General features: G+C 43.2%; 1 protein-coding gene across 3 annotated transcripts in view; it reads right to left on the bottom strand.

Annotated features, from left to right (window-relative positions):
• The window catches only part of SFXN5 (sideroflexin 5), a 102,925-nt gene that overhangs the window by 64,104 nt on the left and 15,493 nt on the right, over positions 1 to 23,328 (bottom strand). For all 3 annotated transcript variants that reach the window (XM_075040441.1, XM_075040451.1, XM_075040460.1), the window contains exon 3: positions 15,413 to 15,490. In XM_075040441.1, the coding sequence (XP_074896542.1) occupies positions 15,413 to 15,490 (78 nt within the window). The remainder of the gene's footprint in view (positions 1 to 15,412; positions 15,491 to 23,328) is intronic.

Consider the following 23,328-nt stretch of genomic DNA (forward strand, 5'->3'; position numbering starts at 1 on the left):
ACAGTGGAGATCTACGAGCACCGAGTCAAAAACATCCTACGTGAGGTGCAGGTAGAGCTAATGAGTAGTTGCACATCAAGAGATGCTCTGGCATGTACATAAACCCATAGTTTGCCCCCTGGTTAATAAAGTCAGAGGGCTTTCCTCTATGAATTATGCCTAAATGCAAATTATAATCTCAAAAAAAAAAAAAAATCCCAATTTTGATATCTGTAATTCTAGAGATGGATGAAAAAACAGGACTCTAAAATATCAGAACAGATCATTGCTTTTACTATTAAAAACTGTTCTGTTCAGCTCAGGTCTGACTTGAACTTCCAGGCACCGGCTTGTGTTACATCTCTGTCTGACAGCCTCCGGTGCTGTCTATTTTTGTTCTTCACGCAGGTACCTGGAGCTGTTAAAGCCACCCTTTAACCTTCGCTTAAAGAAAAAAAAAAAGGAAAATTAATCTGAGCCAGGAGACTGGCTGTTTCATTGGCAAGGCGTGTTTGCCAATCTTTTAACCACCCTCGTGGCTCTTTTACATCTTTCCAATTTGTCAACATCCTCTTGAATCGAGGACGCCAGAAACCAGACAAATTATTCCAACAACAGTTGTACCAGTGCCAAACCAAGGGTAGGCTAACCTGATGAGTTCTGCTCTTGCTGTTGATAAATCCAAAGACGGCGATAGCTCTTTTTGCTTGGAGAGCTCACAACTACCCACCAAAATACCTACCCAAGTGCCATGCACATATTCTGCAATACAAGCATTCACACTTAAGATTTTATCATTATTATGGTATAAATTAAGCCCTGTTCTGCCATTCTTCTTCATCCAAGGTTTAGTGCCTTCCCCAAATATAAATCCATTAAAAAACTGTTGGAATACAGTAATTACTTTATTATAAATAGCATAAATTGACCCACTGATACCAGCAACCCCAGTATTTCACTCAAATTCAGCTCTCACTCCAGAAATGAAGCTCCATGATGAACTCCACTGCATGTGATGAGTTACTGGAATATCTAAATGTCACAGGCTGATGCACATATCCATAGGGCTCTTTCCTGAGGAGAACTTCCCTTTTTAAGGAAGATCATTATTCCCCATTTTACAGTTGAAAAACAGAGGCTGAAGGACACGAAGAGACAATCTTTGTGGTTGGCAGAGGCAAGGTGTGTCTACCCTCACCAATCCTAAAATGCAAAGGGTGGGAGGCTGCGTGCCCAGAGAGCTACCAGGTCTCTTCTGCACCTGCCTGCCCACCAGCTCGAGAACTTCCATGGGGTTAAAGTGGAAGTCCTCGAGCTGCAGGCAACTACCCAAAGCGTCCCAATAAACCTGTGGCTGCCCAAGGCTCGCGTATCTTAGATGTGAAACAAAACCATGGGATTTTCCTCTCCAACTGCAAGCACCAAGACTAGCAAAAAGGAAGAGGGATGGTTTCTGAGCCAGCGCTATGGCTTTTTTGGTCAAATTATCTAATTTCATTAATTGATCCCAATATTTATGCATTTTCCTGCTGCAGTGCAAATATTGTTAGAACATGCTATTTCATTACTTCTCAGAAAGAGACTTTACAAGATGCACCTGATGAGTCACCTAAAGATTCTGCCAGCTCATTTTCACTTTTTTATCCTCTAATTCATTTTCTGTCTGCAGCATTTTTCAATAGCTCCAGTACTCTGACGAGTCTTGCCAGCTGGGGGGCTCGTTTCTGAGAGCAAGTCTCTATTTTTGCTGGGGATTTCATTCACGCTCTCTCCGGCCATCTTCGAGAAGCAGCCAGATTTTGATCTCATTTACACTAGCGTGGATCCAAAGCATCTTCACTGGAACACGTGGAACGACTCCAGATTCGTGCTCAATTTTTGTTAGATTTAGGTCCATGATCTCTAAATATAGTCAGCCTGTACTGGGTGGATCTCCTGTAATAGATGATCTTACTTTACATCAGCTTTGCTGTATATTACTAGCTCAAAGCTACATTGGGGTTTTGCCACCATTCAAATTTGGGTGCAAGAACCAAACCTGCTCATACATGGGTTTACACCAAAGAAGCCTGGAGGACAAGGGGGCAAAAGTGTTGGACCACTGTTAACATATTTCACTATCTGCCCAGCAACCTAAGCAGGCAGCGATGGACAAGTTTCTCCAGCCTGTGGCCACTGCAAACTTCCACCAGGACAGATCAGGCTCTGCTTCATGGAGATATCCTTCATGGTCATGGAGGAATCGGATCCAGGACCATTCACAAGTGCTCCCAGCACCAGCGTTTCAGGACACTGGACTCATGGATGAGATTTCCATCCATCCTTCCCAGGATTCTCTTTTTTCTACAATTTTTCAAGGAAGATATACTCTCCACTTTGCTCACCACCTACAGCAGACAGCTTTAAAACCCTGAACTCAGGAACTGAACTCAGTTATACAGAAACATTATGTGCTTATGATGTTTAAGGAAGGGTATCAAAGACTGCCATGATCCAAAGAGAACTAAAGCTGCAGTAAGGAGCTAGAGACTGGAATAACTCTTGGGGAATAGATATGATCTTTGGTTGACAGGACATTCATTAGCATTCCTTATTTAGCAGCAGAATCGCAGCTTAGAGACAGTTTTTAGAAAAAGTATGTATTTAAAGAATATATCCAGCCCAAATCTATTAGCTAACACCTGCCACTATAAAAACAGTACAAAGAGTACCAGTTATTCTTAAGAGATTAACCTCCCTCCTATTAAATACAGTAAGACTTCATGGTCCTGCACTCAAAGATGCGATTTCTGTCCGTCCCCCCCCCCCAGTTTCACTTAGATTAGAAAACCATGTTTACACATTGTTCACCCTTGTTTACAGCAGGCTCCAATGCTGCTAAAACAAGCAGCCAGCTCTACCCTACGTGAGTGCAGTTGGCTGTATCCAGACCACCTACTACATCGCTGAAGTTGGCCTCAGGTCTCTACGGTCAGGAGAGCACTGACAGATTCACACCACCTACTCCTTTGCATTGCCAGCAACCACCTCCCTACAGTCAGTGGAGGCACAGAGGCAATTTGATATCAGGAATCTGTAATAGATGCTCTAACGCTTCCTCCCTCGATGGTATGTGCCAACAGGATTCAAGTCCCTCGCACAAAACAGTAGTAGACACCAAAACGATCTTAAATCCACGGGTGCATGCTCTGGATATGCCACGTCAGGAATAACTCTATGGAGAAAAGCCCTTACTGATTAACCACATGTTGAAGATGCATAATGACAAGGCACAGTTATTTTCAGAGAGCTAATGAGGAGTCACATGGTAGACGAGCCCTACGTGTAAGAGAAAACACAGAAGTTTAAGCTCTGCAAAGACTAAGTGGTCTACCTGTGTTAGACTCTACGCCATCATCACTCACAACAGTTTGCAAAATTCCCTGTGGTAGGTTGACCCTGGCTGGATACCAGGTGCCCACCAAAGCCGCTCTATCACTCCCCTCCTCAGCTGGACAGGGGAGACAAAATATAACGAAAAGCTCGTGGGTTGAGATAAGGACAGGGAGAGATCACTCAACCAATTATGTCATGGCCAAACCAGACTCGACTTGGGGAAAATTAATTTATTATCAATCAAATCAGTATGGTAAAGAGAAATAAAACTAAATCTTAAAACACCTTCCCCCCACCCCTCCCTTCTTCTCAGGCACAGTTTCACTCCCAATTTTCTCTACCTCCTCCTCACAGCAGCACAGAGGGATGGGGAATGAGGGTTATGGTCAGTTCATCACACGTTGTCTCTGCCGCTCCTTCCTCCTCAGGGGCAGGACTCATCACTCGTCCCCTGCTCCAGCGTGGGCTCCCTCCCACAGCAGACATTCCTCCACGAACTTCTCCAACGTGGGTCCTTCGCACAGGCTGCAGTTCTTCATGAACTGCTCCAGCGTGGGTCCCTTCCCTGGGCTGCAGTCCTTCAGGCACAGCCTGCTCCAGCGTGGGTCCCCTGCAGAGTCACAAGTCCTGCCAGAAAACCTGCTCCGGCGTGGGCTCCTCTCTCCACGGGGCCACAGGTCCTGCCAGGAGCCTGCTCCAGCGCGGGCTTCCCACGGGGTCACAGCCTCCTTCGGGCATCCCCCTGCTCACTAGATGACCAGTACAGGCTGCACAACCTGCACTCCAGCAGTGCTTGCTTCTTTCCATTGACTTTAATATGGGACCTACATGATTAGTTCTGGCTCAAATTGGGTTTGGCTCAAGACGTAAATACATCCCAAAGTGTCAAGCACCTGCAGCTTGTACTGACTTCAGCATGGCTTGCAAAGATATGGTTTCTTTGGATTCCAATGGGAATTTGATGAAAGTTGAAGATTTTATGTTAGAACATTTAGGAATCCAGGACTTAAGCACTACACTTTTTCCAAACAGATCTCCCACAAATCTAGCTGAGTAGATCTGGGCCTTTCCCAGGGCCACCAGCTTGAACCAGAAGCACTCAGCAGCAGCTCCACTACACCCCGTCAGCAGGGTTAGCTCACATTAATCTTCATTATAAGGTTAAACATACTGGAAAACTCACATGATCCCTTTTGCCAGCAGTACCATGGGACACTTCCATTTGAAACTCCTCCTTGCAGTCCTTTTGGCAAGAAGGTAGAGTCTGCAGCAAGGCAGCTAGAGAAGAACATCCATCCATGGCCTCACTGCTGAAGCCCCACGCACTGAAATAGGAGGTCCACCCCAGATAGCAGGTGCTTTTCCTTGACATTATTTCACTTTTATTTCACTATGCTTCTGAGAGGTTTTGTTGGGTTTTAAGCTTATACAGTTAAGGATGAAGATCTCCCAAGTGCCCACTGCATTGCACTCACCAACACATCATCCTCTCTTACAGCACCACATTTTTCCCTACTGCCTTCCTAGTTATTATAGGCATTTATGGTGGCTAGTCCACTCCAGGCAGCATCTCCAGAACCTCCCAGCAGGTAACACGAAAACAAGTAAGGATCCATCTATTTTTAGCATTTCACTAAAACTAAACACCAGTGCCAAACTCAAGGCAGTTTGGTGCAGCCCGACAGAGCTACAACGCGTTCTGCTTCACTCTCCACCCGTACTTTCTCCTCCAGGAGTGTGATCACTCATGCTTTCCGTGGCTTTCTCCCACTTCTCTCCAGCTTCAGTCCCAAAATCCCACTTCTTGAAAAGTGATATTTAACATAGAGACAAATGCACACCACAAGCTCCAGCCAAAGCATTCAGTTAGGGCTGAATGCTTTTAGCAAGATTTATAGATTTACAACGGTGGAGTCCCAGACCTTCTGGTTCCACATTTAATGTCAGCTGAATGTCTGTAAACCTGGCTGGTGTGCCTAACCCTACTGGCTAATATATATGGAATGAGAAGTCGGCTTTACTAAGAAACATGTAAAACAAAGTAACCTAAACCACTGTCTACACTTGCTCCTCAGTAGCAAATTTCACCAACGGACCTTTTACAACCTTGCTCCTAATAATCTTTATGTTAAAAAGGTTTTAGCTCTAAGGAGATAAAGCTCAAATGACCCATTGCATGGGATAAATCACAAAGGGTATCTATAAATTTTCTGCCTTGCACCTGGCTCTGAAATAAGTCAGCAGAAGAGGTACCAAAAGCCACTGCTCTTCGATGCCAACGGGAATCTCCTTCCCCATCCTAAGCATTGTTGAGACACAGTGCCATGAGCTGCTGCCCACCTGCAGAACCACAAAGCCTTCGAACAAGTCCATGCGTTGAAGAGCATCGGCTGAGACACCTGCCTGCACTGCACGCACCTTGGCGTTGGGAACCGGACTGAAAACCACAAGCGATTCCAGTGCAATACACAGATTTACACAGATACAAAACCAAGCGTAGGTGGAAACAGAATCAAGTCCCGACTGATAAAAAAAGATAGCACTTAAATAACACTTTGCAGCTTCACAGCACTTGATAAACATTAACTAATTAATCCTCACAGCATTCTGCTGGAAAGACTTAAGCAGAGAAAGAAGCACTCACAGAAAACTATTAACTTGCACCAGGGTTGCAGAAGTACTTGGATGCCATTACATTGTTTAAAGTACAGCTTTGGAAACCAGGCTTTTAGCCATACAGAGCTTGCAAACGTAATCTGATTTGTAATCTAGATGTGACTCTCGATAAACTGTCTTAATCCTCAAATGATGAGATGAAGCAAAGCCAGTTTGTAACTGAGTAAGAGCATCAACAGTAGCTTTTAGCATGGTTTCTTTAAGGTGCATTAACCTACAGCACTTCTGCCCAAGCTCCCTAGGTGCCTTTTGTCCTCTGACGGTCTGGAAATAATGCCTAAAATGTTGGACGCATCTTAGACCATCTTAGTGCCACAGAGAATATTTAGATTGCAGAAGAGAGAAGGTCCAAGTTCAGCCCTTGGACCAGCAAACAGGCTACTTTCTTGCAAAGACAAGGAAGCAGCAGGACAACCGATATATCTACGTTTTATTGTATCCTGCAAGAGACCAGAGGGGAAAAAAAGTACAGTTTACTGCAAATGGACCTCTTCGCTCTTCATCAACACTGTTAAGAAAAGCTATTATTCTCCAAAAGGGATGCTGTTTAGACTCTGATAGATTCATTGTTCTCTGCTGTGTCTGGGACAGCATGAGCAGCTCTTCCCGCTGCTAACATGATTGAAGGAAGAACACAGTAATAAATATATGCCCATTAAGCTGGTGAGCCTCTTTTCACTTCACTGATACTAATGGGGAAGAAATGAAACAGTTTCAAAACAGCAAGTTGCCAAAACTGCATTTGGAAAGGCTGAAGAGTGAGAAGTCACAACTGACACACCACAGTTCATGCTCCGCCAACGCTCGCAGGAAGGGGCTGGCTGGAGAATAGCAAATGTCTGTCTCCAAGGGACAATTTCAAAAAGCTGCATTTTTCCTCTCACTACAGATCATTCAGTTCGGTTGCGGTTTTGGGGTTTTTTTTCCTTCCAACCCCCCCCCCTTATGCTGAAGGGGTGAAGCTTTCAGGGTGGAGTTTCTAAGGGTACAAAATTGAGTAATAGAGCTGTCTTGCTGCTATCTTGTTTCCTAACAGATAGATAGTCATGCATCTTAACACGCATGTATAAATAAAGATACAGTCAAATGAACAGACAGATTTCCAGGAGTAAATCTAGGGACCTGTGTTGGACTAGATGACCTCCTGAAGTCCCCTCTAGCCTGAATTAACCTACGATCCTACAGCAGACAAAGAGGAAGATCCAGATGAATCAAAAATCTATAAACACTTGGTGTCTCGAAGGTTACTAGGATTTTAGTCAGCAAAAGATCCACAGCTCAAGACGTTTAGTCTTGGTCTTATGAAACCTGGATTAATTTCCTACCTCCATCACAGACTTCTCTCACCTTCAGCAGCTCAGGCTGGTATATATTTATGGTACCACAGCCCCACCATCCCGCCCCATCCTAGGTGTGCACTCCATCCCCTACATGGTAGAGGCAACACAGAGCAGACAGAAAATAGAGGGAGCTGCTCAAGTCAAAAAATGAAGTATTTTGGGAGTGGGGGAAGGGAGCTTCAGTTTTTATTAAGAACAGCTCTCTGAACCAGCTGTGCCAGGGCAAGCCAGCAAGGAGGTGGGAACACATGGCCGGGAGGCAAGGAGGCAGAGACATGGCAGTGCTGACTTAGATCAGCTCACGCTGCCATGGCATCACACTTTCCCTTGCAATATTCTGGGCACAGAACAAATTTGTACCAGTTCACATATAAAGTTCAGGGAATGATAAATTTAATGGGTACCATCTTTATTGTAGGTGCATATTTAAGGACAGAGTCACCTCCGTAAGACTAACATGTACAAGGGTTGCATTTAGTTAATTATACAAGTTTTTAAACCTCTTATTGGCCCCACGCTGGCATTAAAAAATAAAAACCTTGCACAGAAAAAGCATCACTCACTCTTGAGAGTCCTTGTTCAATACGCACGAAGCGCCCTCAGACACTTCTGCTATTCTGTGGCTCTTTACCTCTCTCTGCTGGCAGGACCACAGGGAGAAGCCGGGGTGCCAGCCTGAGATCAGGACCGAAGGGACAGAGGGGAGGTAGAAGAGGGCAATGAACCTTCATCACCGTATTTCTTAGACTGTATTCTACTTCTTGTTTAGATACCAAGTTTTTAGGACAGAGTGGTATGAGTCTACAAATGGGGCAAATCAGGGCTCTGATCCTAACTTGCTCATCAGCCTAATATCACTGCAGGCTGCTGCTCCTCAATATTTGCAGCGATATGAGGCTGATGAGCAGTGATATTAGGCAGTGATATTAAGCTGATAGCTTAGCAGCTATTTCTACCCCATTTTCAAAGGCAAAAATGATTCAATGCACAACGGAAAGGACACGTTTTGCTGGGCATGTCAGCAGTGTAGTTCAAGCATGGAATTAGTGCAGGGAATTCTAGCTAAGAAAATAAAAATACAAGGAATTTGGGGGGAAAAGCTGAAAGACTAGAGCAGCCTGAAGTTCATAATGAAATCTCCCCAGCACTGATACCTCACTGCAGTCGTTCCAAGGCAGATCTTCGGTGCCTGAACACTGTTGTCCACATCCGATATTCATCAGCTTTCAAAGGGGCTTTTCTGCCATGCACATTTCTGCAGCACTGAGCACAAAAATCACACAGTAAAAAGCAGCTGTGTCGTAAAACGGGAGTGATTTAAATCTCTCTGTATCTGATAGCCGCCGAGTGCTGCTTCTCTTAACTTTTACCACTGCTGACATGCCAGCATCAATCTGTTCCTCCAATCTGTGCTGGTCTGTTGGACAGGTTGGGAAAGGGACTCAGACACAGAGAGGACACAGATGCAATCCTACAAATTAGTGAATGAAGCCTGAGGATAAAGGACAAAAGCCACATCATTATGCCCTGCAGTTGGTACAGCCTTTTGGTTTGAGGCTAAACCTCAGCACCAACGCTCCCGAGCTAGTGAAAACGTCCACTTTTAACCAAGCTGGCTCTTCATCCTTGTTTATCAGCCTGATATTTTACAGCCCTTGTTTTTATAGGAGAAACTATTTCCTCAAATGAAACCTTTTTACTCCAGCGGAGATTCCCTCCAGGAGGCAGTTTGGGGAATTGCCTGCCCTGTTTAGAATTGGATATGTTACAGTCTATACCTTCTGCTGCAAATTGGCTCCCAGTGCACTTGTGTGTGTCATTTTCACCTACCCACTCGCAGATCGCACCAGCCACCAGAGCTTCGTGCGAAGGGCCAGATTCTGCCAACCCCGGGAGCCACCGGCAGAAACCATCATTAAAAATGGCTTGCAGCAGTGGGCCTTTTAGCACATCTCTCTCTTGCCACAGAGCGGTCTGTAAGGAATGTAAGCTAAAAAGGTTGCTTACGTATAATGAGAGACCACTTAAATGAGGAGCACAAAGTCCAAAGAACATATGATCAAGACGAAGGAATCCTTATAGAAGGGCAATAATACAACAGTACCTACGGAGCTGGAAAAGACAGGATATAAATGACAACTGAACCAGTTTCTCCCATCAACATGAATCCTACACATTTCCTTTTTTTCCCCCTTTCTAAGGAACCTACGATTTTCTAGCTTCCTCTGGAACAGGGAGATGAAAGAGGATACATGCCATCAGACAACACACCAGCACTTCAAATGCACTTACACTCTGCAGAAGGAGCCAAATGAAGGACATCGATGGATGCGGTCACTGAACAGAACCAAGCAATAGGAAGTTTAGTAAACTCACCAGTTCTCTTGAAGTTTTCACAGCAAAAATTTATACTTCTAAACCCTTATAAGAAACAGCTGTTTCTTCCATCAAACACTTCTAGATCCGTGGAGTTCCATCACCCAACACAGAGACACGCAACAACCCAAAATCCCCTGCCAGGAGACCAAACCTCCCCAAAGCCTTCAGGAAGTTTGTTCTCCAGTCACGTTCTCCAATCCTGTTTAAAATATCTAAGCCAAATAACCAAGAGAACAGAAATACACCCCAAAAGGTTGCATTACCAAGAATATCTTTTTATTTAGAGAAAAATTATGAAATCATAAGAGCCTGTCAGAGAGGGGGCTTAATTACAGTGTGGGGTATTTCCGCTACACAGAATGGTTTTGGTTGGTGGGGTTTTAATAAGTGGAATGTGAAATGCTCAACTTCATATCTAATAAAAAACAAGTCTGGCTCTTAAATATTCAAAGAAAAAGTTGGGCATATAAGCTAAGCTGAAGAAGTGGAGACTAGAGCATGTTTTCTTGCTCCAGTATGTAGCACTGAATAAATACTTATCAAGCAGCTATTCATCCTCTGTTTTGCTGACTACATAATTGATACACCTATGATAAAAATCATGTTTTTAAAACATTTTTCTAATGTAGGAAAAGACCCTATAGTTTCTCTCAGTAAAAAGCTATCAGCAGTCTAGCGGCTATTGACAGTTAAGAGATCAATTCTTCATTTTTGCTAATGACGCCCAAGAAATGGGTTTTTACCACCTTATGTTAATGGTCATTTTCCCAAGCAGTGAAATCACTCTAGTTCAAGAACAAGTACAGGAGCTACTGGATGAGTGTGAGAGACCTGAAAGTGGAAGAGATGTAGGTGTTGGCAGTGTTACTGTCCATGAATCACTCACAGAGAGTAACCGGAGCAAAGCAGCATTTATTCTGGACACTGGCTTAGAGATGGTCATGGGGAACTGGAGCGAAGTACAATTATGGCTCTTCAGAGTTTTTTTCTTTAGATGATTATGGCTCTTCAGTGTTTTTTTTTCTTTAGGTAGTCCATAATTGTTCCATTTCAGCTCATTTTGAAAAATCTGCTCCAAAAATGCAGAAGAGAAAGACTCACTCTACAAGAACCCTGTCAAGAAGATAAGTGTGGAGGAGATACTTGACGTTACATAGCTTTAGGCTCTTATATTTTCCATTTTTCATGTGGTGAAACCATTTCAGCAAGCAATATAGATTGTGCTGAGCTGTTGTTATGCTTTCAGCTACTGCCTGCCATCCTTCATGAGAACCACGAATTTCTGAATGAGGAAAAAAAAGGAGTTTGAACACTGTCAAACAAGCCGTACCACGAAAGTGGATCAGTCAGGAGATTAGCGAAACAACTCTGTCAAAACAACTTGTCTTCTTGATCTCAAAGCTGATATTTGGCGGGGGGGGATCGGGGGGCTGGGTTCTTAGAAAGTTAATGCACTAAAACTCTGCCCAAACTGTTATTTTTAAAGGCTTCTAAGGTGAGCATGATTTTAATTCTGATTATGAAGCCTAGCAGCCCATTCAGGCATCTCTTCACACACGTGCCATACCCAATCCATGCCTGAAGAGCCTGTTATAAGGGTAGCAATTGCATTCTAAGGGGCTCTAATAGCCAAACCTGAATCGACTCTTAAACAAAGAAGATAAAGTTGAGTGCTTCTCTCTTAAGCATCACATGAAGCTCTACCCAGACTTTTTGATGAGTAATAATAGCAAATTAGCCTCTCTAAGATACAATTGCATTACCATATCAGATGAGCCAAGTCACTACTCCAGTATACACTCCTAGCCCACAGTGAACACGAGGTGATTAGCTCTGTTCACAGGCAGAGTGGTGAAAAAAAAAGAAAAAAAATTCAGTCAAAAATCAAATTAACTCTCATCTGGTCTTCTGCCAGCATGTGGCAACTTCATCAGTGCATCAGAGGTGTGTATGACACTCAGTTATCAGCTACGTAAAACATCAGACATCTCAGTCTTTTATTCCAACATCAACCCATGCACATGAGCCACAAAGTGGGCACCTCTCCAGAGCTGCATTGAATCCTTTTCCCAAATTAGCACTAGAACAACTGCAAATTGTTAATGCCTCGTAGCCAGAGTCCATCCTGCAGATAGTGGTGCACAGAAAAGCCATAGAAATGGTAAAAGGTAGCTTGAGGAAAGCAAAAAACTGTATTCTCCAGGTGTCTTTGGTTCACCCATAGAAAATTTGGGGTGATATCTATGCAAGTGAGATGCTTCCCCTCCCCCAAAGCAATCAACCAGCATATTGTATGTTCTGCAAATGCACCAGTAATTAATGAGACACAGCTGTATATATCTGGCACACACATATTTAATTCAGCACTGGCAAGCTTGCCAGCTACCCACATCTCCCTGCACGCTCCCCTCCACCTTCCCCTCTGCCCCTGGAGTTAGGAAACAACCGATGCTCAGAGAGCAAGTTTTGTGGCATACACTGAGAGCAGCATCCAGTCCTATGTCCTCCATGCAGAGACAACAACCACAGCCCTGTTTCCATCAGATTTACTGTCAGATCTTCCTCTCCATCTCAGAGAAGGGAAGGGGTGTATTTGGCTAACCAGTGTGAGAAGTACCCAACACCTGATGTCACCACAACCTTAGCATTCAATGAAACTCCATTTTCATACAGATCATCTGGGCCTTTTAGTTCTTTGATAGAAATGGTCATCACTGGCAAAGCTGAAAGTTCAGTGTTGTTTTGTGATTGCAGCACAGCAGTAAACACAAAGGCAGAATGATACCACGTGAGCTGCATGACAAGAAGATGCCCCAGGGGATGGAAACAACTAATGCCAATAAAAGACTACAAAGATCACCTTTGATGCAAAGAGAAAAGCACGTAACAATATCCACCTGTGCAATGATTAATTGCAGTTTTCAATTCTCCTACAGGAGAAGTTTGTTTCTAAATTGGTGGGTCTGCTTGAGAGGATGAAGATATCCACCCATTTGGCGATAATCATGCTCTCAGAAGAGATAATCAGCAACCACATTTTGAAGATTTTCACCTGCTTCACTGCAACCACACACAGGCAAGTAGTTCATTCAAGTCCACTCAAGAGCACACTTGGGAGAAGAAGAGCATTCAGACAAAAGGGACTCAGGGTTTTCAGGTGTCCCTTGAGGAACATCACCATCATGGCCTAAGAGCTGGCCAGCCCATCATGCCACGCTGGGAAGCTCCCAATTAACCCAGTCAGAAGTTCCCATTCACCTTCACCCAGGTGGATCACAAGAATGCCAAACAGCGTTTGATCCTTTTACTGCCCACTTTACCTCTGGTTTCATTATAACCAGCAGCTCCAGGAGTAAAGAAGGACTGATACCTGCTGGCTTCATGGATCCTTTCTCCAGGTTAACAAGGCAGCTCCGGCTGCTTTGTAGTTGTGGTTGCTCCCATCCCTCTACAGCCTGGGCACACTGATTGTCATCTGCTTTCAGGTCCCTTCCATCTTCACCCTTTTTAGAGTCATTGTGGTATCCTGGGTGAACATTCAAGTCTCACAGACTTGCTGGGATCTACCCATAGCTTGCTCACCTCTCCCTGTGGCTTGGTTTAATTAATGCAGCAAAGCACAGTTAAATACAGTAACAAGCACATGCTGCAATTCCACCGCAGGCTCCTCCTGGGAGAGCTACTTTATCCTACAGTCAGCAAAACTACTTAAACCCCCTCTAACATAATTGACACTGTGATCAAAGTGAACCGTGTCAAGATTTTACTACAAAAAATATTATTTTTTACACTGGTGTCTAACATTTCTCCAGGAAAGGCATTTTTGGCATCATTTTCTCCCTCCTCCTCTACCCCATACCTTTATTTTACAATCAGAACCCTCCAACTTGCATAACAAGGTTCACCTCATGCGTACATTGTCATGACTGAGGGAAACAAAAAACACAATACTTTTGTTTGCTCGCTCTCAATGCCATTCTGAATGAACTCTGGATATAACCTAGGTCTGTCACTATGCAAACGCAAAATGTAGGTCAAAAGTCTGTGTGGTTTGCCACAGCAAATGACTTGTATTTCTAAAGGCAGATGGGAACTGAGTCATCTGCTGCTGCATCATTCTCTGCTTCTCTCCTTTCCTCAACCCCTGTTTCTTTTTTCTTGCCATCAGATTATGGTTGAAAGAATGCAGTGACACCAAAAGACCAGGAAAGCAATGCTTTGTACTGCACATTGTGCAGGGAGAGGATATTTCCCGTTTATTTTTTGTTGAAGCCATGCCTCTTTCCCAACACAGCACCTACCACACAAGTAGCCACTTTCTAAAGCGAATGCAAATTTTAATTTTCTCCATTTACCTGTTATACTTGTCTTTCATGAGAAGAAATTATCACACGTGAACAGGAAAAAAAAATAAAAGGGGTTATTTGACCTACAGGGCGTGGGAGAAGAGCTCTCTACCGTTTCCACCACTGTTGACATGGGAGGTGCACTGGTCCTTTGGCACGCCTGCTTCTTATATCTCCCAAAGCAGGTTTGCCAATCAATTCATGCTGGTTTTTGTATTACATTAAATTACATAGGATTGAAGTCTTTTGTGCTAGATGCACAAACAAGCACCACAAAAAAGTCCCTGTGTTGGTGTTATGGTCAGGTGTCTACACATGGACAGATAAGGAAAAGCGTTTGAGATAATACCCACAGGAAGATCGATGATTTTTGTTTCATGCGACTGATTTGGAGGTAAAAGGATCAAAAAGCAGTCTAGCTCCTCTGCAATACTCATCTCTGCTTCCACAAGTTTCATGTGTTCATACAGATGAATATCCAACAAAGGTCCAGAAAATAGGACAGACAGGGTCTTGGAGAGATCACCCAGCCCACCCCAAAGCAGAATCAAGTTCTACCAAAAATGACCCTTTTCTCAAAAACTGCCTAAACCCTGCTAAGACCTTTGCATCAGTGGGGCTTCCACAACCTCCTTCAGCTTCCATCCCAACAGTAGGAACATCACCCAACAAAAAGTACCACTACTGATGGTATAATCTCCAACATAAGGACATCCGGAGGGTTATACATAGTCCAAACAACATTTATTTCCCTGAAGAAACACAGCAATTATTATAACCAACAGGAACACAGTAGGAGAGGGGGCTGATGCATCACAGTTGCTGGTACAAGAACCTACAGGACTGAGAGCAAGGTTTCCTTCAGCTAAAAAAGAAAACTAGTTTTTTTTTTTCTTTTAACTGTACAAATACACTTTGCAAGGGAAAGGGAAGCAATAGCCTTGGCCCAAGGTAATCGGTAACTCCACAAGTCAGAAACTGCAAACTTTCTACTTATTCTAAATAAAAAACTTGCGTGTTCGTATTGCAAGCCCCTTGCTATCACTTCTGCTCAGCAACATTTATAACATGGAAACTTCAGAACAACCCAAATTCACTGTAACACACTAGCAGTTGAGCTGCAAGGGACCAGAAGCAACATTGCAGAAGTCAGCAATCAACTGAACAGAGCCGGTATGGGATTTTACCAGCAGAAACACCAAAAATGTCCTGCAGTAGTGCATTTGACTGTAGAGCCAGCCTAAAAACGCCACCTCATCCTCCCCATTTTAGATGACAGGAAGAACTAGGAATTGAGCAAAGGCTTCATCCTCTTACCTCTTTGTTGGTGACTCCTGGGGGCAAAGTCCCATGTTTGTAATCCTCCAACAACTGCACAGCTTCCTTCAGACGACTCTGCAAATAAAACAGCAGTGTGGTCAGCAATGCTTGTCCTGCACTGAATCGTCTTATTGAAGGCAATGAATTTAAGTTATAGAATTAATCTTCTTTCATGCAAACCTTATGAGGGGTCCTTTTACCCGTATGATATAAAAGGAAAAAGGATGCATGGATACTTGTTTTGCTGGTTGGCACAGCCCTGCTGTTTTAAATCTAACTACTGAAGTATAGAGGAAGAAACAAAAGAGAAAATAGAAGAAACTCCCCTTCGCAATGCTTCTATAGAAGACATCAACAAAAACTTGAGAGTCTTCAGTGCAGTACCAGAGATCTGATAAATCTTGGAGATGTGAATGAGCTCTCACTTAAAGGTAGAAAATAGTCTAAAACAAAATGGATACATTCCGGTACAACACAGAATACCCATCTCAGACATTGGTATCACCACATGCCACTCTCAGATTAATATCTCCCAGTGAAACTGCTTAAATTGAAGACCTGGCTTTGCCCCCACACCCTCTCCCAGGGCATGTACTGGGGAGGTACAGCCGAAGGGAAGAGCAAAGTAGAAGCCTGCACATGTTAAGCGTCACCACTAAGAACTCGGTGCCCACTAAAAAGTTATAACACAGCAAGTTTTAGCCTGATCTTAGCACAGCCATATAAAGAAAAGCAGCTCCACTGGACCTAGCATTTAGTGGCATGCAAGGCAATGTTAATAGCACTGCTTTGTATCTGCACACTGAAGTCCGAGTTGAGTTAATTTATCTGAAATACCATGACATTTTAATATACTTCAGACAGATCTCAGAGTGCCACTACGCCGAACCGCTGACCTGTGCTGCTTTTTTACAGCGCCTGTAACACACTCATTCAGACGGGGTTTGTACAACTGGTTATGTTCTCTCTAAAAATACCGAAGTCAGTCATCAGTGAAGTTAAAGTTAGAATCTGACTATCGCTAGCAATTCAAATATATGCATGTGCAAATAAAGTTCTTCCTCACATTGTGATAAAATAGAAGAATAAATACATTTTGTGTGTTCAAGGGATCACAAGAGCATTAAGCCATGCTACCAGCCTGTCAGAATCATCAATTTACCCCCAGAACAGTTATTCATATATGTATAGAAATATAAAAGAATGTTCTGCAGTTGAAGCAGTCAGAGTTTATATAATACTTTCAAGAACTATATATATAAACATTTCAAGAAATGTATCTATATTGTGTGTGTTTATATATACTACATTACATAGTGTGTATATATATACTCTACATTATACATATATATATATATATATTTCTTGAAACAATTAAAAAAACCCCACAGAGCAGAAGTAGACAGGTAGAAAGATTCTTTGATTAGTCCAAGCCAAAAAGGAACAAGTCAGGATATAAAGAATGGCTTTGGTGGGGTTAAATCTGCTTATCCAAGCTTGCAGAAAGCACCAGATCACCGAGTAATGGCTCACAAATATTTGAAGCCAAACAAATCACTCGGCTAAACATTTTCAAAAGCCTCCTGCAGGTTATGTCATCCAGATGAGTAACATAGACTTCAGTTTGACATTTTGCACTAGCTCTGTTGTTCTGACAGCTTTTCTAATATTAGTGCCAGAGGACATTTCATAAATACAGAATATTTTGTCTAAAATAACATATAATGTGCTGGTGGCTCATCTCAAGCCCTGTGCTTTTAGTGTAATCATGTCAAGGTTCCTCGACGTCACTGCAAGCTCCGCTCTCACAACTCTCCCGCAAATAAGGCGAGCGTCCCTGAGCTCATTATGTGCTCGCGTCCATGGGATCGGTTGCAGGGAAACTACTTTTCTCCTTTTCATGCAAACATCAAAGAGTACTTTGTTGTTTCCTTGGAAGCGCCAGCAGTTATGCCAACCTGAAAGCAGCAATTAATGAATGACTATTGTCCTTAAAACATTCAACACACAAGACACATGGAATAGTGGCAATTCCTTCACTTTGCAGAGCAAGCGGGTTGGGATCAGATCCACAGCCGTTTTTACACTGACTGAACTCACATCATCATCAGTGCCACATTATTTCCAGCCCTGGTATTTTACATATTTTATATAATCTTGCACTGATTAGCAGCTACTCAGCAGAAGTGGAGAGTCTGTACAAAGACGCCAAATGGGGCTTAGCATCAGATAGGAACGACCTCTGCAAAAAACTATATATTCTTGGCAAAACGTGGGCTCAGAGATGGGGCTTGTTCATGTTTGGTGCTAATGCCGAGGTAGTGCTACCAGCCGAAGCCCACAGCCCTGTGTTACTACACACATGTGTAGTGATAAATTTACTGTTTTCTGGCCTGAAATTGGCTCCCTCTTTTACTCAGCCTGTCCCATGCTCCACGCCTGCCATGCCCCTGCAGAAAGAGCTGTCGATTGTGCTTCTCGCACTTTGCTAAGCCACTTGCTTGGGACTTCTCAGCGCTGCTCTGGATTTGTCCTACCAGATGGGGCTTAGGTCCACCTGCAGATTCAGGCATCACCCTCGACTGCTGGTGCGTTCATTTCCCGTTCCAAAAGGGACTAAGCTATGCTGAGAGCATGAAGGATCTCAAAGAAAGATAGTTAAGGCCAACACTGGACTATATTTTAGTTCTAGGTGTGAGCACTTCCTTTTGCTCTTCTGTGCCCATTGTATTGGGGCATTGTGAAATTCAGAAAACTATATTCACCAGTTTTTACAGATTTTACAAAGAGTATAGGAAATGAAGGATGATTGAGTGTGTCCAAGAACCTCCCTCCTTCTTCAACGGCTAGGCAATCACCCATTTCACCTAAAAAGCTGGCTGTGGAAACACTGTTTTGGTCAAAAAATCAGAGGATGACTTAATATATAAAAGCTTTCATTACAGGTTCAGAAAAAAATCCACCCAACTCAAACTTTCTCCAACAGTGGCCACAAGCAGGTACACAGGGAAAAGCAAGAAGGAGGCAAGCAGAAATAATGTCTCCCCTAAGCACCTTCCCAGCCTGCCACTGTTTTCAGCCAAGGCTGATGAGGTTTCTGTGGATTTAGTGATCTTCTGTGGATTTCTACTCCAGCTGCTTGCTCTGTATCCCCTTGAACCAAACTGCCTTTATCCAACAGACATAAGAGACAAGCTGTATATAGCAACAAAAATTTGTGTCTTAACTTTTAGCCCCCTTCCCTTATGCATACATATGCTAAATCTGTCTTAAAACTTAAACTTATCTTAATAAAAAATTAATGACCAAGTGATAAAGTGAATATGTGAGTCCTTTCCTGGAAGGAGCTGGCATTCTTTAGGAGCATAAGTATGTCCTGAATACTTCAATGGATAAGGCAAGTCACTGGTCATACTTTTCCACATCTATCCAATATCCCAGGCAGAGAAATGAGTCATTATTTAAGCCAAGTCCTCTTGACGTTAGACAAAAAGGAAGAGTTATTAATTAGGATGTTATTTTCTGGTGATGTTGCACTGGGTGATGCAGTGGTCCTCCAGAAGGGCTGAGGATCTCATACAAAAGAAAAGCTGACCTCGAGAAACGGACACATGGGATGAAATCCAATGGCACAGACATGTGGCCACGCTTTTCTGGGCAGGCTCCAATTCCTGCAAGACCCTCAGGGCTCTGTGGCTGCAATGACCAACTACAAAAAAGACCAGTTAAGAGTGTTGGTTGATCACCGGAAAGCTATGAAGCACTGCAGGCATGATAAACAAATAGGATTTTTAGGCTGTTCCAGGCATTTCCAACCTGTATAGAAAAGTTATCACACAAGATCACAACAGGACTTGAGCCTCTTGAAGTTGTTCTTGATAGCTCCTTACCCTGTTGGCCTCATGGTTGCTTAAAAATATCGTATTAGGAAAAAGCTATTACCTAGCATGAGTATCAATAAAATATAATTGTGTAATATTGTAGACAGCCCGATGATCCAGAGGTGAAAAGCCAGACAGCTGAATGACTAATGACTGCAGATCCAGTGAAGACAACCCTTCTTGCCTCCAAAGCTAGAAAATAACTCAGGAGTGCCAGCACAACATTCTGGAGAGCCATTTGTGCTCATTATTGGTATGTGTTTTTGTCACTGAAATTACCTACACTGCGTGTCTTGCAAATTATCTCCACAGAACAGCATGTAACTCTGAATGAAAAACTGGAAGTAATAGATGAATGGGTCTGTGTTCTATTTTTTTCTCCTTCTCTTGAGGAAATCTTAGTAGTTACTATAACAACCCTGGCCAGATCCCATCTTGTTTAGTATGGTAACAAACAGAAAACAAAAAAGCCCGATTTTGCTTTTAAAATTGCAGTCTTCATGAATTTCCTCTTTCAGCTCTGTGGGGAGAGAGGGGAACTTTCTCAAATAAGAGTCCTAGACCAACACTGCTGATGCTTCCCGAGGTCAACAAAAGAGTGGTACAGAAAGCGAACAAAAGTGTTAAAAGCAAGGACCACATTAAGAAGATGCCTTTCACATGGCTTGGAGGTGTTCAGGTAGTTTTAGCGAATGACCCACAGCCTCAAAATTTCGTTAGTGCCTTGTATCCCCTTCTAGCAAAGTCAAGCACACTCTTTTAACCAGAGCCTCCAAAAAATAGGAAATAACTTTACAGCAAGCAACAGCTCCAAATGCCAACCAGCTCCACTCCCTGGCTTTTAGCACAATACAGAATTAATATGATAGTTGATAATGTCTAAGATTACACTTCATTTCCATTTTAACAGGGAAAAAAGAGGTCTGTCTACAAGGTTGTGCTACTGTTTCAATATTTATTGTTGCTTGATTTCTCTACTGCTATCTGTAGGAAGAAGTGTCACTTGAGTTTTTACAGCATCACTTAAAAAAATTGCAACCACAGCTTTTACTAGTATGTATCATTTCTTTCATACCCCTTATCTTGTAAAAACTAGAGCACTTCTAGTGGTGGATGATGGGGTCTCAGCTCTCACAATAGGGTGCTAGACAGACCATCTGCACCCGGAGGATGTTCTTACAAACCTAAGCCCAGAAGCAGTGCCAGGGATCTACCATGCTCAGCAATTCAGAAGCACAAACTCCACACTTGGTGCTCCACCACAGCAGCTTAAGCCATGTCCGCCAGGGAAACACTACCCAACAACAACAGGTCTTTGGAAAAAGGCTCAAGCATTGCCTCGTGCTGAACACAGCTGGAAAACACCCAGCTTTTGAACTACAGGTCAGTTCACTAAGCCCGTGAGAAGTATGCAATGGGCTACCACTGATCCATGAGCCTGGGTTTTATGGTTATGGCTGTGCTATTAAAGTCAGAGCCCAGGCATGAGCCTGCATCAGCATGATCTCTGGTATAGTTTTGATTCAGACCATCTAGCACTCTGCCAAGTGATTCCCGGTCACAGTTTGGCACTTACCATGGGCCAGGACAGCTCCCAGCAGGCACCTTTTGGAGAGGAAGAGTGCTCAGCTGCATGGCACAAGCTGGCTGCACGGCCAAAATCCACTACCTGCCTCAGTTTGAATGAACTGGCTTAGATTTAACCCATAGGCGTTAGTGTAGAGAGCTAACGTAACCTGTTCTGCCCTGACTCAGGCCAAAAGGCGCTGACTCAGGTCGTTGCCTGGAGCACACTTGCAGGACTACATCAGCAGAAAGTTTCAGTCTTTGTAGAAAGAGTTGCTGAAGGATCACATTATTAGGGGCTTAGTTTGGTGTGCCAGAGAAAAGAGGAGAAAGAACAAAACCAGAGATGCCAGCAGGAAAGTAGCCTACATCACAATGAGCTGATGGCCACCTCCAGGAATCCTTCGTTGGCACCCCGAGTCCCTCGCAGGTATCACTCCAACACCCTGGTGGGATAGAAGACAACTACGTTGTGTCCCATAGATGACTGCACACATGTACATGCGTCAGACACCTCCATCCAGCACGTGAGCTCCTGTACTGATTTTTCACCTTGTCCTCCTTGCTCAAGGGCACACTGTTTCTGTCTGAGAGATCTGTGCCTTGTCTTCTTTTGGATCTCAACTGATGCCTACACATGGCTTAGAGCTGCCTCCAGAAACCCATATGTGCACATACAGACCGTAATAACAGTCATTATGCCAGTAGCACTACAACATTACTGTTACAGAATCAACAGAAAAAGAGTCAAGTTTTGCATTTGAGGTTTTTCAGAGAAAATCCACGAATGGGACAGGGCACGCTGGAAGAGTTTGCATCTCTCTCTGCTAATATGGGGCTTGTATTGGGGTTTTGAGGCCACATTAGCCCAGTGATGATCCGCCACGTGCCTGCGAGTTTCACTGTTTTCAGGTTCAGAGCAACAATGACTTACTGGCATGTGATCCAAAGCAAAAGTCTTCTGGCCACCAGCACCACAAATTCGATGTGGGATACAGAAATCCAGCTGTGCTCTGCCATCAGCGACTCAACAGTTTCCGATTTTGTCTCACTACTCTACGAATGATACATACGGCAGACTTGACTCCAGCTGGCCCTATTGTATTGGATCTACAGTGACAGACAACAGGAGCCAGAAACTTTTTGTTCAAGTAGAGCCAGCAGATGTGACACTGAATAAACACAGACAGTCAATCTGCTGAGTAAGAAGGTATCGTTCATATAAATAACATACATCTAATCCTGCTTCCATTTTAAACCCAAATATGGGAATGCAAGATGCTCAGCGCTCTGCAGATTTATGCTTTGAACAATGAGATAAAACAAGAGCAGATAACACACGGCCCCTTTGAGCTCAGTTTAATTCCTATTTCACTTTTGCTTTATTTTTTATTATCAGATCCACAGCTTTCTCCATGAAGAGCTTCCCACAGAGCGTTAACAGTCTGTCCAGGATAATGTCAGATGGGGTAAGTTAGCCTTATCAAAATATCTGCTGGTCCCTACTGCTTCTCCCGATGGACCTTAATTACAGAGCAATTAAAAGTATTATTCCAATCATTTTAACCTCACACATTTCAAAAATAGGCATTACCCCCACTGAGGGGTTTCTCATGGTCTCAGCAACAGGACTTGTTAGGCTTGACCTCTGAAATTACACATTTCCTGATTATTGGAAAAGTTTGCAAACTTGCAGCTGCCAAAAAATTATTTCATTAGAAAGCCAGTAATGGTATGAATTAGCACACAAGAAAACCTCCTCTTTAGAGGTTACATGCTATATTGACACAAGGTCAGTGCCTTGTTTCAATATCATATGCACTCAGAAAGCAAGTAAAATTGGTAGGTAAGGTTGATACAGATAATTATTCTACCAGAACCCACTAAAGATAAAACTGGAGCAACTGGCTTCCAACTGCCCCTGCCATGTGCCTCGCACAAACACATGCTTTCTTTTTGCAAGTTCACAGACTGCAAAGTACGGCTACAACATAATCCAGTACTCAGGATGCATCCCTTGAGGATTAATGCTTAAGAACCTCTAAAAGACAAGGAAGTTTTTAATTGTGTTAAGAATCTGCTAAATTGAAAAATAAATAAGAGAGGACTGTCACCGAGACTAATTATACTTGATATCACTGTGCTTGGTTTCCCCCACTTGGAGGGATCACTTCATCCTTCCTCAAAACACAGCCACCAGTAGGATGCAATGATGTAACACACAGCAATTAAAGAAAGGATGTAGGAAAAAAAAAAATTTATTATATTTCCCAGCATTTTCCATGGGATTAACTTCCCTTCTCATTAGAGACTCATTTATCTACTTTTTTTTACATTTGCTAGTGAGCTCCTCCAAGACAAACAGCAATTTATTTGTTCCCCGAGAACCCTGGGCCTGAAAGATGCAGCCATCTGTCAGCGGGAAGAAGCTCTCTGTAAACGGCTGCTTTCTCATCAAACCCTTTC

Source organism: Buteo buteo, chromosome 1, assembly GCF_964188355.1.
Source record: "Buteo buteo chromosome 1, bButBut1.hap1.1, whole genome shotgun sequence".
Taxonomy (NCBI): Eukaryota; Metazoa; Chordata; class Aves; order Accipitriformes; family Accipitridae; genus Buteo; species Buteo buteo.